Below are 26,581 nucleotides of genomic sequence, written 5' to 3'. Positions count from 1 at the left end.
GCAGGGGGAAGGAGCAGTGGGAGAATCAGACCCCCCACTGAGCAGGGAGCCTGATGCAAGACTCCATCCCAAAGCCCGGGGATCATGACTTGAGCTGAAGCCAGACACTTAACTGACTGAGCCACCCACGCGCCCCTATAATTTAATATATTTTTGTGAGCCAAGCTGGGTAGGCATATTATTTCATTCAATCCACACAATTGTGTAGAATAGACATTACTATACTTATTTGTCTAAGAAAATTCAAAGAGGTCTTGTGACTGCCTACCATCACAGAGTTAATAACTAGTAGAAACGGAATTTAGACCAGGTCTACTGGCCTTCAAAGGCCATGCTCCTTCTGGCTTTATAAGCTGCCTCCCAGTACCACCTAGCACCATACTGTGTACAGGATAATAATAACTAAAACTATTTCAGGGGCTCCTGGGTGGCTCAGTCGGTTGAATGAACAACTATTGGTTTGGGCTCAGGTCATGATCTCAGGGTCCTAAGATGGAGCTTGGCATCAGGCTGTGCTCAGTGCAGGGTCGGCTGAAGATTCTCACCCTCCCTCTGCCCCTCCCCCCGGCTCATGCTTATTTTCTCTCTCTCTCTCTCAAAAAAAAAAAAAAACTATTTCAAAATACAGTTTTTAAAAAATCTTATCCTATACATAATTCCAATTGTCAGTCAATAATAAACCTGAGGAGCGCCTGGGTGACTTAGGTAAGTGTCCAACTCTTAATTTTGGCTTGTGTCATGATCTCTGGTGGTGAGATTGAGCCCTGCACCTGGCTCCCCACTCACCCCAGAGTCTGCTTGAGATTCTCTTCCTCTCCCTCTGTCCCTCTCCCTGCTCTCGCTCTCAAATAAATAAATACATAAATAACGCTGAAAAGTAGGTAGTAGTGTTCTCCTTAGATACAAAGACTGAATAATAGAAGATCAAATGTTTTTTGATTCATTTAGATACAAAGGAGAGCCAGGATCCAAATACAAGTCTCTAGGTACTTCATTCTCTGAGCCATGCTCTGCCTCCCTAAGTGTTGTTTGCTACAGAACATTTCAGCTGGGGGCTGAAGGGTTAAGGACAATGCCTTTTCCCTTTTGCCTTCACTAGCCTGTAGCTTCCAGGGCACTGAAGTATTTGTTCATTCGTGCAATATTTACTGAGCACCTAGTATGTGCCAGGTGCCGAATAGACAACAGTGAACAAAGGCTGTCCCAGTTGCTGAACTCACAGATCTTGCATTCTGGTGGAAGACACAAACAAATAATTTCAGACAATAAGTGCTACCGGACAATGTGGTAGGAAATAAGGGGGAGGTAAATTTAAATTGAGGTCAGAGAAGCCATTTCTGAGAAGGTGACATTAATTGAATGAATGAATAGCACCCCCCTGATTAATTCATTGCTCGATATCAGACTTAACTAGTTTTTGTTGGCCACTGAGTTGTTTAGGGTTCTGAATACCCTTATACCTTATGTTGCAGATGCCCAAAGGGCAATTGGTAGAGGCAAAGCATAACGGAGAACTCTGTTTCAATTCTTTCATTCCTCTGACCTTGCCTTTGCTGTCAGGGTCACACCCCCCATGACCACGCCCATTCTTCTCCTTCGGACGCTCCCGGCCTGCGCAAGCGCAAGAGAAACTGCCATTCCTAGTGGCGGGCGCGGATCCCACTATAGAACGCATGCGCACCCGGCCCGTAAGCCCCGCCCCGACCCCTGCTCTGGCTCGCGAGCGCCTGCCGTTTCTCGGGGCGGGGCGGTGGGCGAGGACGGGGCGGGGAGGCGCGCGCCGGTGCGTGCGTGCGCGCGCGCCGAGGGCGGGCCAGTGAAGCCGGCGGACCTGGCACGTGATCCGGGAGCGGCTCGGTCGCTTGGTGGCTCTGTCTTTCTGTCCGTCCGCGGGTGCCATCATGGCGGACGCGGCCAGTCAGGTGCTCCTGGGCTCCGGCCTCACCATCCTGTCCCAGCCGCTCATGTACGTGAAGGTGCTCATCCAGGTATGAGTCGTCGCCATCCCCATCCCCGCCCGGCGCCTCGTTGAGTCGCCGCTGCCCTCGGCGCTTGGCGATCGGCTCCAGCCTTCCCGGGCCTTCAGTCCCCTGAGATGCTGCTCCTTCCCTGCTGCCCCTTCCTTCCCCTTAGGGACAGCTTCCACTGCCCGCGGCTCTTCTTCCCCTGCCCGTGGGCCTTCCCCGGTCTCGCCTCCCTGCTAAGCGGGGAGGCCCGATCCTTTCCCGGTAGCCAACTGCCGTCCTGCCCTGCCCGTCCTGGTGGCTCCTCTGAACTTTGTTTTTTCTTCCCTGAGGTTGGTCCTGGCCAGTTGCCACGACGAGCTTCCCAACCCTCCCCTCCTGCCCCTCTGAAATCAGCATTCACCACCTCCTCCGCCCCAAACACAAGACAGGAAATCTGTTAAAGACAAATTTGAAATTCGAGGGAGCCAACACTTTATTAGCTTTTTTTTTTTTTCCCCTTTCATTTTTACTTGCTACTGTTACTGCTGCTATTCTGTTCCGAAATTTTAGCACCAGATACCCAGGTAAACACAGGGAGCTCTTTCAGAAGTGGTAATGAAGTGGTTGCTGATTCAAATTTCGGAAGGATTCACTGAGCTCACTGAGCGCTCTCCAACAGCAGCCCCTGTGGCTCATGACAGTGAAAATCACATCTGTCTGAGCTGGAAATAGTTCCGATGAAAGAGTTCAAGCATTTGTGTTAGTTTCTGATTTGCTGTGAAATAATCTTTAAATGGCTATTTTATATTCACAGACAAGTAAGCCAGGTTTTAACTGATGATACACCCTTTGATAGTATTTTCAATTGCCTTTCTAGAATTCCCTGTGATGGGCGTGTCATTCATTTTTTTTTTAAATCTTTGTTGAAAGTTGACATAATTATGTCATGCATAGTACCAAGGAAGGAGCAGTTGTTAGAACCCCTGTCCTTGCGTGTCCTACCTTTCTGTCAGAAATATGCAAGACACTAGGGAGAGCCACATTTCTTATTCTTGAGTTGATGCTTCTCCAAAATGTTTTGCTTGGTTGACCCATTGGATTCAGATTCCATATGTAAAAGGCTGCTATAAAATAAATTATTTGAACTAAGAAGGAAGACTTTGATTGAAATGTGCTGTGATGTCTAAAACAGAATTGGCACATTTGTAGCTAGATCATGTCTTGAGGTGACATTTCACAGTAAATCTGACATGAGCCCATTACTCAGAACTTCTTCAGGAGGCAGGGTTTTCTAGTGACGTTTAGATCTCTTGCCTCAAAAATTCGAATATCCTTAACCCTGATTACACAACTTCTATGTGTTGCCAAGTGTCTTAAGAGTTTTGGTGTAATTTCCAAATACTGAGTTTTAAAAATAGTGATATGGTAATACTTTCAGGGAGCTCAGTCAGGAGTTATTTAATTGAACAGGTTAAGAATCACAGCAATAGCGGGTCAAAACCAAGTCCTATGGCATTCATTCGCTCACGTTTCCCTGTAGTACTATGAATGCTGAATATATTGTAAAAATAAAATGATACATTAACTCTAAAGTGGCCTTCATTAGGTTGTTAGTGACAATCTGCTTGTTTAACATGAATTTAGCTTATAATTATTTCCCACATGAATTATCCAGCTCTCTCTGCATTTGCCTTTTGAGTGTTTCATCTTGCTAGCCAAATGCAGAGTTGATGGTGGCTTAGTCTTCTGTTTTGTCCAAATACAAAAAGTGCGTTTGGGGCACCTGGCTGGCTCAGTGGGTATAAGGGTCTTTTGATCTCCCAGTTGTGAGTTCAAGCCCCACATTGGGTGTGGAGATTACTTTAAAAAAAAAAAAAAAGTGTTAGAGGGGCATCTGGGTGGCTCAGTAAGGTGAGCGTCCCAATCTTGGTTTTGGCTCAGGTCGTGATCTCAGGGTTGTGAGATTGAGCCCTGCGTCGGGCTCCATGCTCAGCACCCAATCTGCTTGAGATTCTCCCTCTGTCCCTCTCTCCCACTCCCCACCCCAGCGCATGCACTCTTTCTCTTTCTCTAAGATAAACAAATAGAGGCACCTATGTGGCTCAGTCGTTAAGCATCTGCCTTCACCTCAGGTCAAGATCCCAGGGTCCTGGGATCCAGCCTCACATCAGGCTCCCTGCTCAGCGGGAAGCCTGCCTCTCCCTCTGCCTCTCCCTCTCCCTCTCCCCCTCCCCTTCCCTCTCCCCCTGCTTGTGTTCCCTCTCTCACTGTCCCTCTGTCAAATAAATAAAATCTTTAAAAAAAAAAAAAAAGAGAGAGAGAGAAACAAATCTTTTTTAGGGTTGCCTGGGTGGCTCAGTTGGTTTAGTATCTGCCTTCGGCTTAGGTCATGATCCCAGAGTTCTGGGATCAAGTCCCACATTCGGCTCCTTGCTCAGCGGGGAGCCTGCTTCTCCCTCTGCCTGCCACTCTTCCTGCTTGTGCTCGCATGCTCTCTCTCTGTCAAATAAATAGATAAAATCTTTTTTAAAAAATCTTTTTAAAAAAAGTGTTAGATTTTCTTTAGAAAATATTTTTGATACTCCTCAGTAAACTATAGCTTTCCTAACACAAAAGTTCCCTTATTTTATTTTCATTTTATATTAGTCTATCTCAGCTACATGGTTTACTTTGTAGAATTTGAACCAAAAGAAAGCTTGGAGTTTATTGAAACTAGTCTTATCAGTTGACAGAATAAGAAACTGACAAGGATAATACTTCTTCCTTGCCTTGGAAAACATACACTGCATTTTAACTGGTGTTAAAAATTATAACCTTGCAGCCAAGACATTGTGGGGAATGTTGCTTGGTATTGATATATTCTCTTGTTTTTAAAGGTGGGCTATGAGCCTCTTCCTCCAACGATAGGACGAAATATTTTTGGGCGGCAAGTATGTCAGCTTCCTGGTCTGTTTTGTTATGGTAAGTGTTTTTGATTTATTTGGAATTTGGAGACATTGAGGACAGCGATAGGTAGACAGGAGTTATGGAAAGAAGAGACACAGAAAGCCTGTTTACATGAAATTTCTATGTAACCATTTCTTTCAACTGGAATTTAAATCTCTGACTTGTGTTCTTAGCTCAGCACATTGCAAGCATCGATGGGAAGCGTGGGTTGTTCACAGGCTTAACTCCAAGACTGTGTTCAGGCGTCCTTGGAACTGTGGTCCATGGTAAAGTTTTACAGGTAAGAAAATCAAGTAATCTTCCCAAAGACTTAGATTGCCTTTTATGCAATCTTGTTCTACTGACCAAGAGCAATTTCAAAGATATATTTATGACCATGTCCTTTCTTGAAAGCATTTACTTCAAATACCCATTCTTAATTCTTTCCTGGGATGCAGGGGGAATTTGTATAAAATGAAGTGATAGATCTTGATCTGCAAGCCTTCTTCCTCGGAACCAGTCATTCTGAGCAGAAACACTTACTTGATCTCCTGTACAGCTCATTTTATTTCTTTGAAGGAGGAAGGAAGCTGATTGAAGCATACATATTTCTTTCTGAAGTTATTTTCCTTTTTTTTTTTTTAAGATTTTATTTATTTGAGAGAGAGAGACAGCATGAGTAGGGGGAGGAGGGAGAGGGAGGAGAAGTAGACTTCTTGCTGAGCAGGGAGCTGATGCAGGGTATGCAGGATTCCATCCCAGGACCCTAGGATCATGACTGAGCCACCCAGGCAGCCCTTTTCCTCTTATTTCTAACATTACTCCTCGTAAAATGTTCTCTGTTACAAACTTATTTTTTATGTATTTATTTTTTTAAATACTTTATTCATTTATTTATTTTTAAAGATTTTATTTATTTAACAGAGAGAGACACAGCGAGAGAGGGAACACAAGCAGGGGGAGTGGAAGAGGAAGAAGCAGGCTTCACACTGAGCAGGGAGCCCGATGTGAGGCTCGATCCCAGGATCCTGGGATCATGACCTGAGGTGAAGGCAGACGCTTAACGACTGAGCCACCCGGGTGCCCCTAAATACTTTATTCATTTTTAAAGTAAGCTCCACTCCCAACGTGGAGCTCGAACTTACAACCCTGAGATCACGAGTCGCATGCTCTATGGACTGAGCCTGCCAGGCACCCCGGAAACTTATTTAAAAGAAAAAAACAACCTAACAAGATGAACATAAAAGTCAGGATAGTGGTTATTTATGGGGAGGGAGAGGGTAAAAGGGACCATGCATGGTGCTCAGGGGTAATGGAAATGATTTTCCTTGACCTGAATCATGACTATATGGATATTTGCCTTTTCGTTATTTATTCCATTGTACATTTGTATTTTGTGCACTGTTTCTGCGAATGTGTTATGTTACATAAATTTGGGGGGGGGCCTTTTTTTTTAACCTCACCAAAGTGCACATCAGTTGCAGGTTAGTGGTTACTTTTGGGAAGTGGGGGAAGAGATGAGAGCTGGAACTTCGCTCTCTATTTCTGTGGCATTTTATTTTAAGAAGGCCAGAGATCTGACACAGTAAGGGCAAATGTTAACATGCTTAATCTTGGTGATGGATATGTAGGTGAATTATTAATTTTTCTTATGTTTGCAGTGTTTCATAAAATGTTTGTTAAAACATCAAGGTTACATTTCTTTCTTTCTCAGTGATCCTTTTGTTTTGCCATCTTTTTTTCACCTCAGACGCCAAAGCTAATGCTTCTGGTGGTGCTGGTTTCTCAGTTGTACGAATTACCATGTAGGTCAAACAGAATGGCCCTTTATTATATTTATAAAGGTGTTATGAATACAAATTCTGTACCATTTAGAACAGTCCCTGGGAAGGTATTTAGCATAAGTGTGGTGGAGAATATAAAACGAAGGCATTTCTAGTTCAGTCTCCTACTGGCACCTAGGTATGTTACCCTCTGTGCTCTTAACTCTCAAGAAATGTCACGGTGTATACTAACCAAATTTATATAATATTATCAGCCTATGTAATACATCAGATATATTCCAAATGGTTACTAACTGCTTCTTTAAATAGTACTTGGCGCAATCCTTCATTTACTTTTGTAAGCTTTAACATTAACCCAGTTCTAATGTTTTATCACCGATGAGCATGTCTTAATTTTGTTAAACAGTTTCATGATCTCATTGGCTTAGTTTTTTTTAAGTTTTTATTGGAATTCCAGTCAGTTAACATACAGTATAATATTAGTTTCAGGTGTACAATATAGTGACTCAACACTTCCTTGCAACACCCCGAGCTCATCAGGACAGGTGCCCTCCTTCATCCCCATCACCTCTTTCATCCATCCCCCCACTCACCTCCCCTCTGGTAGCCATCAGTTTGTTCTCTCTGGTTAAGGGTCCGTTTCTTGGTTTGCCTCCCTCTGTCTTTTTTTTTTCCCTATGATCGTTTTGTTTCTTAAATTGCACATATAAGTGCTAATTGGCTTAGATTTTAAATTCTCTTCAGCCTTCCTTGATTTTTGAGTCGGAGATGTTCTTCAGTAGGTTCCTCACATGGAAGCTGTTTCACCCTTCAGTCATTTTGTTATTCTTTACGTTTACTTTTTTTTTTTTTTTTAAAGTAGGCTCTATGCCCAGCGTGGGGCTTTGTGGGGCTTGAACTCTCAAGCCCCATGACACCGAGATCAAGAGCTGTGTACTGTACACTTTACACTTACTCTTCTTGTCATGCCTGTGGGCCGAACGTGGAAACATGCAGGTGGCCCATGGGTCAGAGTAATGGAGTCTTGATGGGCCCATGCTTTTGGTGGGTTGATGACTTTTGTCCCCAGCCACACCATCCCCTGGGCTCAGTGAAAGTGTTGCCCTCACTTAAGTGAGCTTTACATGTGGAAAGGCAGCTGTCACCTAGTCAGCCAGCTTTGTGTATAGACTTAGAGCAAAAGTGAAAGTACTGCTTGAGAACAGGTTCCTTTACGTACAGGAAAAGCAAAATAAAGTCAGTTAAGCAGATACCCTGAATATGTGTTTCACATGTGGCCAGATCAATATAACGGGATTGTACTACACGTAGTATCAAAAGCAGCTTTATGCAGTCAGGGAGAAAGACCAGTTCGGGGTCGGTGAAATCGTTAGCCTTTATAAGAAAGAGTTCTGTATATCTGAACAAGAATGGAATTGAATTCTGTTCAGAATAATGTAGAAAGGACAGGTAGAAAATTTTATTAATGGGGTTAAAAAAAGCAAAGTCTAGAAATGAGTGAGAATTTTTAAATATGCCTGAAATTGAAACTATTAGAATTACTCTAACTAAAGACCTGGAATTTGACCCAAAAACATCATTTTGCTTAGTCTTGAAATTTCTTCTCTTCTGATTTTTTTAAAAATCTTTTTACAAAAGAAAATGTCTGTTTTTTTAATCTGGTATGACTAGCAGCTCTGTTGTCTGATTCTTTTATTTCACCTAGCCCATCTTCTGTTTTTGAAATACCCCACAAATTATATTTCCTCTGCCAATATAGTCTGAACTCTGGCAGTATTCAGTATTTTAGAAGAGAACAAAATCTCTCTTGCTTGTTTTAGAAACAGTCAGATACAAGCGGAAAAGTGAGGCGATTTGAGCTATTCGGACTTGGCACCAATTCTCTGTTCTTTTGTACGGTGGAAAGAGCCTTGCCCCAATTGGGTATTGGTACCATTTTTTTTAAGTGAGGTAAAATCAGTACATAACATTTTATGTTTCAGGTGCACAACATTAGAATTTGACATCTGTATTCATTTCAAAGTGATCTTCTGGTTACCATCCATCACCGTACATTTGACCCCCTCTCCCCATTTCACCCATCTTCCATTCCCTTTCCTTCTGGTAACCTGTTCTTCCTGTCCGTGAGTTTGGTTGGTTGATTGTTTAGAGTCCACATGTGAATGAAATCACAGCTTTTGTCTTTCTCTGATTTATTTCACTTAACTTGATACCCTCAAGGTCCACCCATGTTGTCACAAATGGCAAAATTTCTTTTTCTTTTTCTTTTTCTTTTTCTTTTTCTTTTTTTTATGGCTGAGCTGTATTCCATTGTGCGTTTATACCATGATTTCCTTATCCATTCGTCCATCGATGGCCATTTAGGTTGTTTCTGTATCTTGGCCATTGTGAAAAAATGCTGCTATAAACATCAGGGTGCGTATATTTTATCAAATTAGTGTTCATATTCTTCAGATGTGGAATAGCTGGATTTTATGGTAGTTCTATAAAAATTAAGTAATCTCTGCACAGGGCGCCTGGGTGGCTCAGTTGGTTAAGCGTCTGCCTTCTGCTCTGGTCATTGGGATCGAGCCCATGTCTGGCTCCTTGCTCGTGGGGAGCCTGCTTCTCTGTCTCCCTCTCCCTGCTGCTCCCCTTGTGTGTGCTTTCTCTGACTCTCTCTCTCTGTCAAAGAAATAAATAAAATCTTTTTAAAAAAAATCTCTGTGTACAACATGGGGCTTAAACTCACAGCCCCAAGATCAAGAGTCACATGCTCTACGAACTGCGCCAGCCAGGCACCCCGAGATAGTTCTCTTTGTAACTTTTTGAGGAACCTCCATACTCTTTTCCACAGTGGCTGCACTAGTTTACATTTCCAACAACAGTATCAGGGTTCATTTTTCTCCACATCCTCTCTAACACTTGTTACTTTTTGTCTTGGTGATAGCCAGTCTAAGTGGTGTGAGGTGCTATCTCATTGTGGCTTTGGTTTGCATTTCCCTGATGATGAGTGATGTTGAACATCTTTTCATTTGCCTGTTGGCCATCTGTAAATCTTCTGTGGAAAAATGTGTATTCAGAGTCTCTGCCCATTTTTTAATCAGGTTGTTTGGCATTGGTCCTGCTTTTTCATGAAAAAACCGTGAGACATAGTCTTAGTGCTAGGCTATGTTTTTACCAGCTTATTTCTGCTAAATGTGTATATGTCGTAAATAATGCCCTTGGATTTTTGTTTTGGTTTGTTTTCCTCTTTCTTCTTTTAGATAAGAATTTTCGTGAGCATTTGCTTGTTCCTCCATTTAACATTGCTATGTTAAACTTAGCAATAAGATCATCTTAGAGACATTTCTTTCTAATAGATTAATTAGAAATAGAAATTATTGGAGATATGCACCCAAAAAAACCCCCCAACTGTTTTATTCTCATTTTATATCTTCTCTCAGTGACACTTTGACGGCCCTAATCATCCTTTCTTTTTTTTTTTTTCTCTTCTTTGTAGCATTACCAGGAATGTGACAAGGTTGAGGTATGTTGGAGCTGATTTGTATGCATGGGCCCATTTCCCTTGCAAGTTGTCATTGCTCTTTGGTCCCCTTTTGGAGAAGGGACAAGCGGTCAGTTCTCCTTTCATCTCAGTGTTGGCATACAGGGCAGCCACCGGTTTGAATAGTTCTGTTTAAAACCGTCAAGATAGGGGTGCCTGCCTGGCTCAGTCGGTGGGGGGTGCAACTCTTGATCTTGGGGATATAGTTTCGAGCCCCACATTATGTGTAGAGATTACTTTAAAAAAATAGAACCTTTAAAAAAATAACAATAATAATAAATAAAAAATAAAACCATCAAGATACCTGTTTTCTTTCATTTTGATTTTCAGGATTTAGGCCCCGGAAATGTACAGAAAGAAGTCACACCTTCCTTCGACCAAGTTATCAAGGAGGTAAGAGACTGATTATGTGCTGTGCTGTTTCCCTAAATCACAGTGTATGCAGCGCAGCAGTTTGTAGAATCAGGATCATCAGGCCTGTGGTTTGGTGTTATTCCCAATGAAATTAGACCTTCAGTTTAATTTGGGCTTTTCTACATGTGAACCATAAAAAGAAGAAGAAAGCATTGCTTCCTATTTGGATTAGATGCATTTCAAGGAAACTAATTTTGTCCACTCCTTTCATCTTTAAAATTGAAGAGGTTTCTACTGCAAGTCTTCTGATAGACGTGTCCACCTCCGGCACAGTTGTGTTGAAGCAGTGGCCAGGCCCTTCGTGTGTGGGGTATTTTCTATCTGGAGGTGCTTTTACAACGTGGTTCCAACTTGGGATTCTTCCTCATACCCAATGCCCATTCCCTTCTTCTGCCATTGGAGTTTGTTTCACGCCTGACTTAATATTTATGGCTTTCAAAACTACTCTCTTATTTCTTAGTCTTTACATTGTTTATTTGTTTTTAGTGAGATCACAGTCTTCTGGTAAAGAAGAAGGATGATGCCTTCTAAAGTATGTAGTCCAAAAGAAGCAGGCCTAGATGTCAGATGAATCAACTTTGTTTTCTGTAAATTTTCTACTTTTATTTAAAAGTAGAGGTACATGGATTAATTACGTTTTTGTATTTTCTTAACTTGAATTAACCCATCCTGGCCCAGAGGCTCTTCTCAGGACTATCATTAGTGTAGGGGCGAGTGATGTCTTCACTAGATGACTGAAGATCGTGTTTAAATGCATAAATGAATAACAGACCTGCTCTATTCACAACCTGTCTCCCCAGTGTTGGAATTTAATTTTCAACAGTTTTACTTCTTTACAGAGTCCTGGACAAGAAAGATAAACTAGGATAAATAGCACCTCTAAGATACTGCGCGGTTATAGGGTTGGGTGGAAAAACTAGTCAGGGTTGTTATGTTGGCACAGATTAAACAGAGCCTGATATTTGAATAACGTAGATCTCAGGATCTCTGAAATCACTCACAGTGAGAAAGCAACTTAAAAATCTAAATACCAGGCCTCATAGTTTTATTCCACCTTGGTTACTGTTTGCTAGTGACCCTCTTCGTCTTTTTTGGTTTTGTTTTTTTCAATCTGTAAAATTGAGAAGATAACAGAAATCTGCTTTGTACATCAGTTTTGAGGAGTAACCATAACAGAACATTGAAATCCGTGAGGAGAAAGTATGAGAGGGTGACTGTGTTATATTGTATCACGTGAATTCAGGGCAGGAGTGCTGTGTCGCCCACATTACTTCTCACAGGAATCTGAGTGTCGTTTATTTAGATTTCAGACGTGTGTGTTGATTGTTTCTAGACAACTCGAGAGATGATGGCCCGTTCTGCTGCTACCCTCATCACACATCCCTTCCACGGTAGGTTTTCAGTTGGTAATTGGAATCTGGTTTGTGACCTCACTTTCATAGCATGCTCTCTCCTGACCACTTCGGTTGATACGGGAGTTCACTAAAGTGCCTGTGTGCGTGTTTTTTCTTTGCTTGCTTGTTTGGGCATTTATCCAGAGAGCAAAGTGTCTTTAGATGGAAAACTTTTTTTCTTTTGCAGGGCTATCAAAATTTATCTCGACGTAGTTTTAAAAATATTTTCTCTATGTTCTGCAGTGATCACTCTGAGATCTATGGTACAATTCATTGGCAGAGAATCCAAGTACTGGTAAGTGCTTTTGTTTTCCAGTATTCAGAGATCTGTTGAAGTGCTTTACGTTTTTATGTGCCTTAGAGTTTACAGAACAAATTGATAGATCATTCGATCTGCACAGAAATGAACCAAAAATGGTAAAATAGAAGAAAATGGCCCAGGCAGGTTTAGAAACCTACCCAGGATCTCAGAGTAAGTTGCAGAGCCACTGAAGCCAAAATTCACCCTGACTCCGTGTGACTACACCCTTAGGTGGTAACATCCCCATTCCTGTCTCTAAATGCAACTGTCGTTGAGTGAGGGTGGCAGAAAAGGGAGTGGGATGTATAAATTTCCTTGTCAAAAGCGTAATTGGACATTTTTTTTAATAGCTCCAAAATAATCGTCATGTATTTTTGCTTTTCCATCTTCTGTACCTAGTGGACTTTATGACTCCATAGTAACCATCTATCGTGAAGAGGGCATCCTAGGATTTTTTGCGTAAGTAAATTGTTGATTTACGTGTGCAATTATTTGTGGGAGTGGAAAGCTTTAACGAAAATCAGGACATGACTATTTAATCCTTAGAGAAGATGTACTCTCTGGGTTTACTTCGTGTGAAGCTCTATTAAAGCCCCTCTGACTTAAATTCTCTTGTAAAGATCCATAACTTTTGCTTCTGGACATCTGAAACATTGGATATTAGAGTTTTGTTTTTTGTTTTGGGGTTTTTTGTTTTGTTTTCAATTCTGTTAAAATTTTGTTGAATTCATTCCAAGTTTCTACCTTTATAGTAGGTTCCTAATGATGTACAGTGGATAAGCTGGGGAAACTTAATTTTTGAAAATGGGGAAATTATCTTCCTTATCCTGAGAGTCATACATTTTTGCAAAGCTGTATTCATTTCCTTGGGTTTCCTTTGGAAGAATTTAGACTACCACTCTCATTCTTCTGTTTAATAACAGAAACTAGAAATGGTCCTCTTTCATTTTCAGAGCGTTTCCATGTAACTGTTCTTATTTGAGCGTCATAGCCTGGGAGGGGGCGCCTGGTTCACTCAGTTGGTAGAGCATGTAGCTCTTGATCTCAGGGTTGTGAGTTCAAATCCCAGGTAGGGCATGGAGTCTACTTAAAAAGAAGAAAAAAGAATAAAAATAAATAAGTAAATCGTCTAGGAGACAGGATAGCTAGTACATTCTTATTTTAGAGTTTAGAAAAAGTTGGTGCTCTGGGAAGTTCACTTGCTACTGGTCACGCAGCTGATGAGTGATGGAGATGGCATTTGAACCCCGGACTTCAGTCTGTGGGGTGATATTCATCCCTCTGCTCCATGCTGCCTCACCTAAGCCACCTAGGCCCTGGGAATATGTTTTTTGAGGTCCCTCACCTCTGTCTGGGCCATTCTCGTTTTGTGATTTTGTAGTCATTTTCGGCCCTATCATATTAGCCAAACCATATGTAAGTTTCTTCTCCAAAACAGGCACATTTTTGTCCCCCCTGCTCATAGTTATTTATAGTAAGGTGAGCCTTTAGGTATAGATTTGAGAGGGTATAGCTGGCCTGCATTTGAAAAATGGGAATGAAAGTCATTAGAGATTAACCTCAAGTACAGTTATATTAACTAGAATGGACTAGTTAGTGCTAGATTCTGGCATTCAGTGTCTTTTCAGTTCTCTCGAAGACTTTGAAATCTCTCTTTGAGAAGTGTTTGCATTGAGTGGATTATCTTTTTACTGATCACATTTCTTGGTTCTTCTTATTTTTGTTGTTTCTTCATGTAGGGGTCTTATTCCTCGCCTCCTAGGTGACATCATTTCTTTGTGGCTCTGTAACTCACTGGCCTACCTCGTCAATACCTATGCACTGGACAGTGGGGTAGGTGTGATCTGGATAAGATGTGCTGGTGCTGACTTTATTGTATTCACTGGGCGGCTTGGTTAGCTGTAAAGTAAGGTCGTGGGGCACCTGGCTAGCTCAGACAGTAGAGCACGTGACTCTTAATCTCAGGGTCCTGAGTTCAAACCCCAGGTTTGACATGGAACCTACTTAAAAAAAAAAAAAAAAAAAGATAAGGTGACACTTTGTTATATGTTTGCCAGACTCATCGTTATATGGCTAAACATTATTAGTCAAGTTTGCAAAGGCTAATGGGATGACCTGTACTATTTACCATAGAAAGATGCACCTAAAAAGTCCCTAGGTTATAGCTGAATAAGCCGGAGAAATCTACCCTGTCTCTGTGCTGCGAGGAGATCGCCTCTGTACTGATAGGGATTTTCGAGGACACTCCGAAGCAGGACGGTTTTACAGTATATCAAGGGTATTTCATCTAATCTGAAAAGGACTCCTGGATTGGGCTTTTTAGAAACCTCAGCCTGGGAGGTTTTGAGAACTAGCCTGTCCTGGAAGCTGCGGGCCTCTCTGTAGAGAGGCAGCCCCGTAGCGTGGTGGGAAATAGAACACACAGAGGGAAGACTAAACCCGTGCAGTGCACTTCTGAGTACAGAGATGGGTCTGTGCAGCATCGGGCACCCAGCTGGGCGCGTACAGAGACAGTGACCTGTCCCTCGGATACACCGTAAATGTCATTTCCAGGGATTGGATTTCTAGGACATGGGAAAAGGTTACCAGTCTCACTGCTCCCCCCCACCCCAGTCCTGGGGCTGTTCTGTTTGTTCCTCAGCCACCGTAGTCTCGTGTGGATTTGTCTCTTCGTGTTGGATCAAGTTGATCATTTTGTCCACTGCCTTTTTATGCTCATTATCAGTATTTCATGTTCTCATCTTGAAATTAGTTTTCCAGCTGTCAGAGAAGCTAAAAATTTAGAGATAGAATAGATTGATATGGTTGGGGACAGTTCACTGCTAACATCATCTTAATTTTCTTACTCGTTCTAACACAGGCTTTCTTCCTGTTTTAGGTCTCCACCATGAGTGAAATGAAGAGTTATTCCCAGGCTGTCACAGGAGTGAGTTTTTTTAAATCCTCTTAACCTAGAGATAGATAGTTGTGTTTTGTTTCATTTTCTTCTAACTTTCACCTGGATCATGTGTTATCGCTGCTTTAGGACAACGAGATGTCTCAAAGGAGAGTCTCTTAAGTTTGTTAATGGTGGTCAGAGGTGTGACTAACCCAGAGTCCTTGCGTCACAGGAACGGCACTGACAAGCCCACACGGTTTGGTCTGTTTGGCTTTCGGTGGTGGGGGGCGTTTCTCCCCGCAGTGGTGCTCTCAGGTCTCAGGCCTGCTTCCCCCTGCGCCCTGCTGATCCTGCCCCAGGGAGGTTCACCCTCTTGAGTCGTGTGGAGTCTTCCAGGAGTTTACTTCTGAAGTAGCTTCCGTCGGCTTCGGAGGGACGCTCACGTTTGCCTCCTGTCTCCGTGGGTGTTTTGAAATGCTTCCTTGTATTTGATTGCGTTTGCCTTTTCTTCCATTTCTTCTCCAGTTTACTTGAAAGAGGACTCAGTCACAATAAGAGACGCCTTCTGACCTTTTGTTAATTGTTGGATGCAGTGGTATGTTAGGAGGAGGCATCTCCAGGCTCAACAAAGTAATTTTGTCCTTCCTGAGATGCTGAGAAGGCACAGTCAGGGTTGGAGTATTGACCACGGTGGCACTAGGACTTGAAGGGAGAGAAAAAAAGAGACTGTGGATTCGGAATGACCTAATAACTTAGCCGTCTTTTTACCACTTTACAGTTTTTTGCGAGTATGTTGACCTATCCCTTTGTGCTTGTCTCTAATCTTATGGCTGTCAACAACTGTGGGTAAGTGCCTTGTATTTCTTTTTTTTTTTTTTAAGATTTTATTTTATTTATTTATTTGACAGAGAGAAACAGCCAGCGAGAGAGGGAACACAAGCAGGGGGAGTGGGAGATGAAGAAGCAGGCTCCCAGCGGAGGAGCCCTATGCAGGGCTCGATCCCAGAATGCCGGGATCACGCCCTGAGCTGAAGGCAGACGCTTAACGACTGAGCCACCCAGGCGCCCCAGTGCCTTGCATTTCTTCTCCTGGTAGTTGACTGCCTGTATGCCTGTAGGCAGAGCAGTCCAGGGAGAGTTGAGAAAGACAAGTACAGTTGATGCCATTAGTAGATTCCCTGAATTTTTTCTCTGCTCCACACACCAGCCATGGTATCAATTTATATTATAAGCAGCCCCCTCGTATCCTCTTTTAGGATAGAGACGGGCATAAGAAATATTTCTCAAGTACTTACAGATAGTGTACACCTGCCTGGAGTTCAGGCGGCATTGTGATCAGCTTAGTCTATTTCCACATCCTTCCTTTATTTTAAATCTTTATCCTCCTCTTCATGAAAGTTACAAAGGATTTGTCAGGGATGGAATGACAACCTGTACCTGTTTTTCCTATAGGGGCTGCATGGAGAAAGTAAGTTCTAAAGAAAGAAAAGTAGGAAATTTCGTCCATAGAAAGGTTCTTTTTTTCTCTTCGTCATGGACAGTTTCTTAACTTTCGCTATATTGGTTGGGAAGGGCGGAACGGCAGCAGACACCACTGATCTCCAGCTTCTCGATGCCAAGTGCCTGCACCTCACTGGGCAGACATTTTGCCTCGGGCTTTCATTCAGGACTGTTCGAGTACAGTCCCTGACACAGTGTGCCGTTAGACCTGTCATGGTTTTCAAACCAATGTCAAGCAGAGAGCTGTGTGGCGTTTTGAACACAGTTACCGTATTTCATGTCGCATTCTGTTTGTTTTGTGATTGGTAGGGCGGCGGCCACATTTTAGCCCAGAGCATACCTGAAGGATGAGTTGAATGTGTTACCACTCCTTACACATTTTTCGGGAGGAAATGATCGTAGGCTATGTCTGTGTAAAGCGTGTGGTCGCCGCGGGTTGATGCAGTGTCCCGTTTCAGTTCTTGAACACCACTTAGTTTTTGAATCCCCTTACTCCGTACTTTAATCCTGTAATTGCTATATTCTAGAATTATATTCATTCTCAAATTAAAAACCCAGATATTTTAGGAAATTCATAACTGGTTGAGTTTCTGTTTACTTGTTGTTTCAAAACCTAAATATGAGGGGCCCCTGGCTGGTTCATTTGGTAGATCATGCGACTCTTGATCTCAGGGTTGTAAGTTCGAGCCCCACAATGGGCGTAGAGATTACTTAACAACAACAACAACAAAGACCTAAGTATGAGGGAAGGAATTCCTTTGGATGCTTTTTCTTTTCCCTGCTCCAATATAATTTGTTCCATTAGAACTTAAATTGCCTCTTGGGGAACTTTTTAGGTAGGAGAATATTTTGACAAAGATTTATCAAACTCTTGAGCGAATGCTTTGGAAATGTTAATTTGAATAGCTCACCTCTCTCTCTCTCTCTCTCTTTTTTTTTTTTTTTTTTTCTGATTCAGGCTTGCTGGTGGATCCCCTCCTTACTCCCCAGTATATACTTCTTGGATAGATTGCTGGTGCATGCTACAAAAAGAGGTACTTCTGTCTTATTCTCTCCTCTCCCCTCCCTCCCTCCTCACCTCCTCTCTCTCACACTTTATTTTATTTTGTTTTTGTTTGTTTTCTTAAATAATGTCTCTGGAATCCCAGGTTAATTTTTGTAGGTAACCCTTTAGTTACCAAGTAATGTACCCTTTATGTCACTCCAGCATAGCGGTAATGTGCTGCTTAGAAGTGTAAGGAGGGGTAATGGATTAAGAATCCCTAGATGTGACCTAGAAGCCACTTGAGTGATCACATTCAAATTATAAATAGGGTCTGGGTAGACACTTATCCTGGTTGTTAAAACGATGGCCTCAATTTCAGATTATTTTTTTCTAACGTCACCTCTTTTTGTAACTTCTCAGGATCTCCTTATATATTCCTGTGTTTTCCTCCAGTATAGTAGAGAGGAAACTGAGAAACAAGAGGTTGTTTATAACATTATTTGTCACAGTGATGATGTTGGAGCTGGTAGGTTTCTTCTTCTAGAGTCTTTTCAGAGGATGATTTTGTCCAGACTCCAATTTCTGCTTTGTTATCGCTGTGAGATATGTCCTCTGCAACCAAAAATTCTCAGTCTAGGTAAAGCTTTATCAGGAACCAAAATAATGGGTGGCTGTGTGCTAAATTTGACACAGGATCACATTAAATGGCCATCAGTTTAAAACTGTTTTTAAGTGGGAAGCACTTTTTCAAGGATTGTAGAAGATAGTGTATGAGGAATCTCTTCGTCACATTATATTATAGCACTAGTTACGCGTGCGAGAAAGACCTCTGTTCACAGAGCTCAGTCTTCCCCAGCTGAACTCCAAATGAGAAGGCCTAAGGGCTGCTGTAGTTGCCTTTGCTCAGCGTGCATGCCAGGCAAGCCCCTCTGTGAATCCAGCCTGGAACACTTGAATGATTTCCATACAGACCCAACGTGAACATTCTCGGTTTCATTTTGAGTCTTACACTCTATTGAGCAATCTCCTGTTGTGGTCCCCATTTAAAAGGAAAGACGGCCCTTCTTTCCTTACTTTCTAACTAACCCCCTACTGTAGCAAGAAAGCAGATAGAAAATGCAGTAGGGTATCAGACACCTTACCTGGGGAGTCGTCAGTCCTCTAAGTGCTTAGGACAATAGCAAATTTTGATGGGGTATCTACTGCATATCAGGCATCGTGCTGAAAGCCGCCTTTGTATCAGCTCCTATAATCCTCAGAATAACCATATGAGGGTAGGTACCATTATCGTCCCACATCACATCTGAAGAAACTGGGACTTCAAATCGTTAAATAACGCTGATTATATAACCCAAGGTTACACAGCCTGTATTTGTGAGAGCAGGATCTGTGTGCAGTCCAACTTCAGAGTCTGTTCAATTAAGCTTGCAACGTTATTACTCTAATTGTAAGATTTTATAAGTACTTCCTAGAGATCTGACCATTCCATTAAAAAGTAAATAAAAGCCAGCCCTTAGCGAGTGGTGGGACCATCTTAGCACTCTGTATGTATTGACTCTTATGATAACCTAGCTAGCAAGTGGCAGAGCCAGAATCCAGACTGGGAGTTCTGTCTAAATAAGAGAGCCTTGCCTTATCCATGTGTCAACATTGTAGTTAGTTTCCAGAAAGCTGGGCTGGAGTCAGAGTGCACACGCTGCTCCCGCTTTGTTGTGATAGCCCCAGTCCCGACCTGGCCCTTTAGTCACGTCTCCAGAAACATGTCCAGTTGCATCTCTCTACTGATTTGGACTGGCGGACCTCATGTTCACACTAGACTTTATTTGTTTTTATTTTATTTTTTTTTTCCAGGGAAATATGAGCCGAGGAAATAGCTTGTTTTTCCGGAAGGTCCCCTTTGGGAAGACTTATTGTTGTGACCTGAGAATGTTAATTTGAAGATGTGGGGCAGGGACAGTGACATTTCTATAGTCCCAGATGCACAGAATTATGGGAGAGAATGTTGATTTCTATACAGTGTGGCGCGCTTTTTTAATAATCATTTAATCTTGGGAAAATGGAGGTGTTTGGTGTCTGCCTTTTTTGTTCTTTTTATCAGCACTACATAATTTACCACTGATATTCCCCCTTTAGTTATTCTGAAATGGGACATTTTTGCTCCAGACTTGTTCTTTAAACAGGGTGGGAAAAAGTTGCGTTTTCCTGGAAGATATAGGCAGGATGTCATGTGATTTGAGTCTTAATTTTAAGGCTTTGTAAAATGTAGAGTACATTCTCAAGAAGAAAGAGAGAATTCTATAAAACTTAAGAAACGTAATAAGGTAAACTATATGGGAGGTTATGAATTACCTTTTCTCTAGTAGACCCTAAAACCTCAGCATCCACCAGAATCTCCCTCCCATTATATGCTTCCAAGCACGTTTGATTAACCCTGTCTCTCGTCCACAATCCATTGCTAATGACCCTGGAAAATCTCTACACAGGGTATCTCCTCCTTCAGTCTCTTACTGCAAAGTAATAAATTATTGCCAACAGCAACAAAAAAGGAAAATTACAGAGAACAAACAAGATTTGGAAAGGAAGCATATTGGTTTCTTTTTCTCCCCAAAAGAAATTCTTGTCATATAAATATGAGAAGTGAATACTGCAGCAGTAGCCCTTCTCTAAGAGCTAAGTGTTGGCCAGTCCCTAAATTGTATCATTATACAGTTCTACGTGTATATAATATTTTCTGTACAAATTATCATAATCTTTTCTTCAGTTTTTAATTTTGCTTCTTTGTTGTTGCAGAAGGTAAGTAGTTTGCTTTTCCATCCTAGTGACGCCCTTGGAAAGTGTATTTAAAACTTCATACCTGGTAATGCACACTTAGGTCCACAGGGCACTTAGGATATTGACCACCTCGCATGTCATACCCTCAGGCATGTTAGCATTCATAGGAGGAAAAAAGCATTTTAGAAGGAAATCATTTCAACTCAAGCATAAAGTTCTGATTTACTCAGGCCTTTTAAAAGCAGGTTCAAATGCTCTAAGATGAGAAAGCATATGGTTTCACTTGTTTAAATCCACTGGGATTTTGCCAAATGAGTAAGCACTTAATTTGCTGCTGCTCAGATTTCTCTATCAAAAGAGCAGCACCCATAATACTGGAGTGAGTCCCCCCCTCCCTCGGGATTTAGGAATACAGCCTGGAGCTCAGGAGCAGCCTACCTTGAAATGTCTTTGATGTCTCTTACTTTGTCTCAAAAAGTAATGTAAATTTTATATTCTATTCAATATTATCTGCATTTGTTTTAATATAAAAATGTTTTGCATTACCCACTTTTTTCCCCAAAAAATATCTTCAGTAAAGATGATCTAGGAAAATGTGCCATGTTCATTATCCTGTGGCTTCTCTGCTCATAGATAACTGCCTGTTCCTAGTCGAGCAGCTTATTGGACTGTAAGAACCAGTCTGCCACCAGAGGGCGCCAAGGCTTTGGTGTTTGCCTATGCAAGTTGGGCCATGGAAGAATCTTAGGAAGACCTGAACTGTCCAGTCAGTCAGACTTCCTTCAAGCTATAGATCCAATGAGGGTAGTATACCAGTGGTCCTCCGTAAAATTATATAGGCTGTTAACGTAATCAGACATCTAAAGTTTATTCAAGGGTTAAATGCATGTAGGTACTCTTTAAGATCCATCTGCAAGAAATAATGAACTGACTCCTGTGTAAATAAGAATGTAGATAAGGATCATTTGGTCAGTTGCACCTGTGGAACTGGGCAAGTGGTTTGCCTTGGCAGTGCTGAGCTGAGTTGTCAGGAAATAGTCCCCCAGGGAGTGTGATGGTCACTGAAACCTTGATTGAAGAAAAGAATCCGGGGGTTTCCTGCAACTTTTGGAGTGGCTGTAAAAATAGGGCATAAAAGCAGCCTTCGGGTGCAAGAAACTTTAAACATAGCCCTTTGTGGGGCTCCTGGGTGGCTCAGTCGGTTAAGCATCTGACTCTTGATCTCAGGGTTGGGAGTTTGAGGCCCGGGTTGGGCTCCACGCTGGGCATGGAGTGTGCTTAAAAAACAAAAACCGTAGCCCTACATTCCAACTTCTTACTGAACCTAAACACAACCTCGGCTTTACTATAATTTTCTACTCTAAAAATAGCCTCCTTTCCCACTCCGCATTGAGATTCTCCCTGTACAGTGAGATTCCATCCTAGTGCCATCTCTCTGTGAAGTCTCTCAGTCCTCCCGACCAGATGAGGTCCACCTTCAAACTCCACCCCCTTCCACGGCTTGTAATTACAGTACAGACTAGTCTGACAAAATGGAAACTGCATCTGTTACTGGACTTTTTCTGTTCAAGGCTTATGCAGCAGTGGCATTACTTCTCTCTGATCTGAACATCTCTGTGGGGGGGGGGGTCATATTTAGCCTTTTAAAAAAGCAGGCCCAACAAAACATCAGCCTTGCTGGGCTTTAGAGAAAAAGCTAGCCTGTCACATCGCAGTCCATGCAGCTGGTCACCTTAAGGTGCTGTGGCAGGTAAAAGGAGCAAGAAGAGAGAAAAAACATTGGGAAGGAATGAAAGTTATGACTGTCAGGCCTGTCGTGTAAGTTTTAGTTCTCAGACTCTTTGGTAAAGGAGGTATCCCCACTTCAGAAAGAAATTTTAGGAATAAGGAAAATTAGTAGTGCATTCAAAATTACAGTTAATTCCGAGCTGGATTCACATCTGAGTCTTTCAAATCCAAGGTATGTTTTCTGTTTCACAGAGGCTATGAAATACGGAGAAAAAAAGTAGCCGCTGAACCAAATGATGAATAATTTAGCCATCTAAGCAAAAAGGCCCTGCATTTTGGTCAAAGCAGTGAAACCAAAGAACATGCCATCCACTGAGTAGAGTAGAATGGTCTTAAATCAGGACAGACCTGGTTCTTGCCTCTGCAGAACGACAAACAGGTGTAACAGCCAAAAGGAGAAATCGCCATTGCTTTTCCCGACCATTCTGATAGTTTATGCAGATGGCGGGCTGAGTTTTTGTACAGTGAGGATTCCTAGGAGTACCATCAGTCCATGTGTGTGGACTCCCTGCTACATTGTGGGGATGACATTTCTTGAAAGTGATTGACGTGTCAGCTCCTCTGATGGATTCTTCTAGAACATCCTTGCATATTGAATGGATTCATTCAGGCTGCCTCCCTAAGTGCCATAGTGATTTATATCTTCAGAGGTTTTGGTTTTTGTTTTTTAGATATAGACAAAGACGTGTTTTATCTCCTTTGCAGAGATTTTTAGGCTTACCTAAGGATGTCACATGTGACCTCTCATTTTATTTTTTTCTCCCTCTATTGATCCCTCATCTTGTTGTTTCTTCAGACAAGTGATCCAGAATCTTGCATTCTGGTTTTTGCTCTAGAGGGAAAGTTGTGAATGAGAGATTCTTCTGTCTCCGACCAAAAACTACCCTCTTTCAGAAAAATATCTTTGGCGGTAACAGCAATTAATTTTCTAAGGCAACCGAGAGTGTTTTCTTTCCAACCACCTCTGTGCATATAAATCAGCTTCCTCATCTGTTTGCTGCCTAAAGCGTTGTCTGGAGGGGCCCCTCACTAGGGGGCCTAGGGATGCATGTGTTTAGTCTCCCCAACAGGCCTTGCTAGTCTGCCATGATTGCATGGCCAGGAGACAGAATCTTGAAAAGCCCATTTTTCCTTGGTCTCATAAGTGAATTCCTCTGCAGGCCAGGCCCCAAATGTCCTGTCTGGGACCAGTTAGGCAGATTTTGCATTAAAACCACAAGTGTTCTGGAACCTGAAAAAGAATGTTTTCGGGTAGATGGAGATCGGTGCCATACACCAGAATGTGGGCGAACAAACAGTGCTTCAGAGAGTGGCAAGGGAGAGAGGGAGAGAAACAGAACTCTGACCCCGAGGTGCTATTCAAGATTCACCACCCTCCTGAGAGGGAGAGCAGGTCATGAAAGAAGCCCTACCCCTCCCAAAGTCCGCAACAGGACGGTGGGTGAGAATGTTTTCTAGCAGCACCAGCTCCTGCCTCACTAAGGCAGCCAGGAGAATGGACCCTTCTCGGGTAATGCCGCATTTTCATGGAAAAGCTATTAGGTATTGCAGTTTATTTCCAGAGTAGCATAAGGAGCCAGAGGTTAGATAAGGACACGAGAGAAAGTACCTACTTGCTTTCTATCCAGTCTGGGGCCCTGCCCTTCTGGCGTCAAAAGACTGGAGAGAATGTGCTTTGGCTGGAAACGAATAAGGAGGGTGAAAACGGAAAGAGCAGAGCTGCACCTCACTTCAGACTGCTCACCTCCCACTGGAACGCAGTATCGTGCTCCCTCCCCCCCCCACCAGGGGCCCGCATTTAGAGTCTGTAAATGGCAGCGCTCAGTTGTCAAGTGCGCAACCTGCACACAGTCCTGCTGGGGGCCCCGGGGGACCAAAGGCGTGGAATAAATCCCGTCCCACGGGGCTGGCTGGGCAGCGAGGGAGGGGTGCAGCATGGCAAGGACATAAAAGCTAGGAATGTTGGGAGGATTAAATGGAACCATGTGTGGAACAGCAAAGCCTGGTCCGCGGAAAGAGCCCTCCCCGAATCTCCACGCTCACTGCGGTGGCTCGTGCACAGCAGCACGCGCCCGCAGAAGCCGAAACCAAGCACTGTGGGACCCACCGGAGGGCACGCTCACATCCCGTCAGGGGAGCTCGGGGAAGGCTTCATGGAAGAGTGGCATTTGAGTTGGGCTTTGAAGGACAGCGAGGATCCTGGGAGCAATTTCCAGCTCTCACTTTGCAGCTCTGGCACTTAGCAGCCACGTGAACGTGGGCAAGTCGCTTGATCGTTTGGGGCGTTGGGCTCCTCATCTTGAGAAGGAGAATACTACTTTTCTTACTGGAGTGTTAAATTCAGCATTGTGCCTGAGGGGTACATTTGGTATTGGGAGCTGTTGTTACTTACGAATTAGAAGCGGGGGTCACCTGGCGAGTACAGACAGTACGGGCAAGGTCACGGAGGCAGCAGAGGTTAGAGTCAAGGACAAGGGAAATGGCATCTCCAGCCGTCCTAACGTCTTCTCAGAGCTGCACTTCTGCCATGTGATAAGCACCCAGAACAGGAACTAACACGTAGTACTGCGTAAGTATTTGTGCACTGAACGGACGTCCTTGACGATCCTCAGACTGAGTTACGTCTCAGCCCCTCTCCCCAAGCCTGCCTCAGTGGAACTTGCGTTCTCAATCTGGACTAAACCCTTCATTGTGGCCTGGTTTCCCAGACTAAAAACTCGAGATGACCTTGAGTCCTCTGTACCCCTCCCCCTACTTCTAAGAAGGCACAGCTGGATTCCCAGAAATGCCTCTTGACTTTGTCATCCCCGCACCCCCAGCGCCCGGGGGGCCTGTCTCTGCTCGGCAGCCGCCTTCTATCTCTTCTTCCCGCCACCAGTGCGGGCCAGGAGGCACGAGATAAGCTCGCCCGGGTCGTGGCGGACGCTACCCCTTTTCTCTGCCTGCACAGGCTTCCAGCAAGGCATCAAATGCTCGTTGTGACCCGGTTGCTTACGATTTCTTGCCATTTCATCCTTAAATCCTTAACTCCCTGCGCCCAAGCCAGTCCCAGTTCTCCTCCTACGACCTCCTCTGCGCTGCGCATTTGTACCTACCAGCAGCTGCTCTGTGTTCTCTTCCGCTGAAGCTTCGTGCCGGCCGAGCCAAGCTGAGAGACAGATATTTATAAGTACAAAGTGGGTGTAAACTTCTGCAGCCGCAAACGTTTTAAACAAGCCCCATCCCACCTCCCCTCCATTCGAACTTTGAAATTCCTGTCCACCTCCTCATCTGCCATCTCTTCCCAAAGCCTGGGAGTTCCTTCCCTCTTCATACGCCTGGGAACCTTGGTGGCTAAGAGCTGTAACCTGGGAAGACGTGTGGGAAATAGAAATTAATTCAGCATCTATAGACAAGTGCACATAGGAAAGGGTTTTGAGGTGACATAAATGTACCTACCACCTAATAATAGGTTATTTTTTCGGTGGCCTGTCTCATGTCCTGCCTATAGATCCATTAGCTCACACCCCATAAAACACCCTCATAAGCAAAATATTACCCCCATTTTACTGAGAAAAGTAAAGCTCAGAAGGGCTAAGTCACATCCCCAAAACTAGTAAGTGACAAGCCAGGATTCGGAGCTGGGTCTGCAAGTCTGAGAACTTCTAATAGTACGCCACACGCATGTATCAAGTCCTGCTTTTTTTTTTTTAAGATTTTATTTATTTATTTGACAGACAGCCAGCGAGAGAGGAAACACAAGCAGGGGGAGTGGAAGAGGAGGAAGCAGGCTCCCAGCAGAGGAGCCCAATGCGGGGCTTGATCCCAAAACGCCGGGATCATGCCCTGAGCCAAAGGCAGACGCTTAATGACTGAGCCACCCAGGCGCCCCTATTTTTTCTGCATTAAAATAGGGGAACAGACTTAAGAATTTAAACACAAAACTCCATGCAGAACTCGTGACTTTATAATAGCGAAAGGGTCAATGTCGCATGTTATGTTTGCATACTGAGAAACCCAACAAACTGGCTTAATTAAGAAAAGGAATTTATTGGCCCAAGTAACAAAAATGGCCAGTAGTTAATCCAGTAATTGGAACAAGGGCATCAGGAGTCCCACTGTTCTCATCCGTTCTGTCCATGGGCCTCTGCCTGGTTTCCCTCTCAGAAGGGCTCACTCAGTATAGCAGCAAGAGGCCAAATGGCAGCTCTACTCACATGACTTCTTAGAGCTTGTAATTCCAGAGAACAAGTTATCTCCCAAGGGAGCTCCAGTAAAAATTGCGTGGAGAACTGGCTTGAAACACATGGCAGTCATAAACCATTCAGCGTGTCTGGAGCACCCCGCGGCTCTACCGGCCAGACCGGAGTCACAGGCCCAGCCTGAAGG

The 26,581-nt window shown here is 43.3% G+C and overlaps 1 protein-coding gene across 2 annotated transcripts; it reads left to right on the top strand.

Moving 5' to 3' along the window:
* Window positions 1-1,805: 1,805 nt before the first annotated feature.
* On the top strand, window positions 1,806-19,714 carry MTCH2 (mitochondrial carrier 2). Of its 2 annotated transcripts, XM_040639099.1 has the most exons (13): window positions 1,809-1,988; window positions 4,823-4,907; window positions 5,066-5,172; window positions 10,137-10,163; window positions 10,512-10,574; window positions 11,929-11,986; window positions 12,233-12,284; window positions 12,690-12,749; window positions 14,030-14,123; window positions 15,169-15,216; window positions 15,947-16,014; window positions 17,627-17,702; window positions 19,505-19,714. In XM_040639099.1, the coding sequence occupies exons 1-13, from the start codon at window positions 1,902-1,904 to the stop codon at window positions 19,589-19,591; spliced, it is 912 nt and encodes a 303-aa protein (XP_040495033.1). In that variant the 5' UTR covers window positions 1,809-1,901; the 3' UTR covers window positions 19,592-19,714. The 2 variants fall into 2 exon arrangements, with proteins under 2 accessions (XP_040495034.1, XP_040495033.1); XM_040639100.1 differs by lacking the exon at window positions 10,137-10,163 and having other exon boundaries at window positions 1,806-1,988.
* Window positions 19,715-26,581: the final 6,867 nt, after the last annotated feature.

This window comes from Ursus maritimus, unplaced genomic scaffold (assembly GCF_017311325.1).
Source record: "Ursus maritimus isolate PB19 unplaced genomic scaffold, ASM1731132v1 scaffold_23, whole genome shotgun sequence".
Taxonomy (NCBI): domain Eukaryota; kingdom Metazoa; phylum Chordata; class Mammalia; order Carnivora; family Ursidae; genus Ursus; species Ursus maritimus.
Note: the sequence above shows the minus strand (reverse complement) of the source record. Positions and strands in the feature narration are given on the sequence as shown.

Bases quoted from the DNA above. Each gene is read 5' to 3' on its own strand.
- MTCH2 (XM_040639099.1), top strand. From the start codon at position 1,902: ATGGCGGACGCGGCCAGTCAGGTGCTCCTGGGCTCCGGCCTCACCATC. The intron at 5,173-10,136 runs GTAAGAAAATCA...TCTTCTTTGTAG, and splicing joins TCCATGGTAAAGTTTTACAG to CATTACCAGGAATGTGACAA. The intron at 15,217-15,946 runs GTGAGTTTTTTT...ACCACTTTACAG, and splicing joins ATTCCCAGGCTGTCACAGGA to TTTTTTGCGAGTATGTTGAC.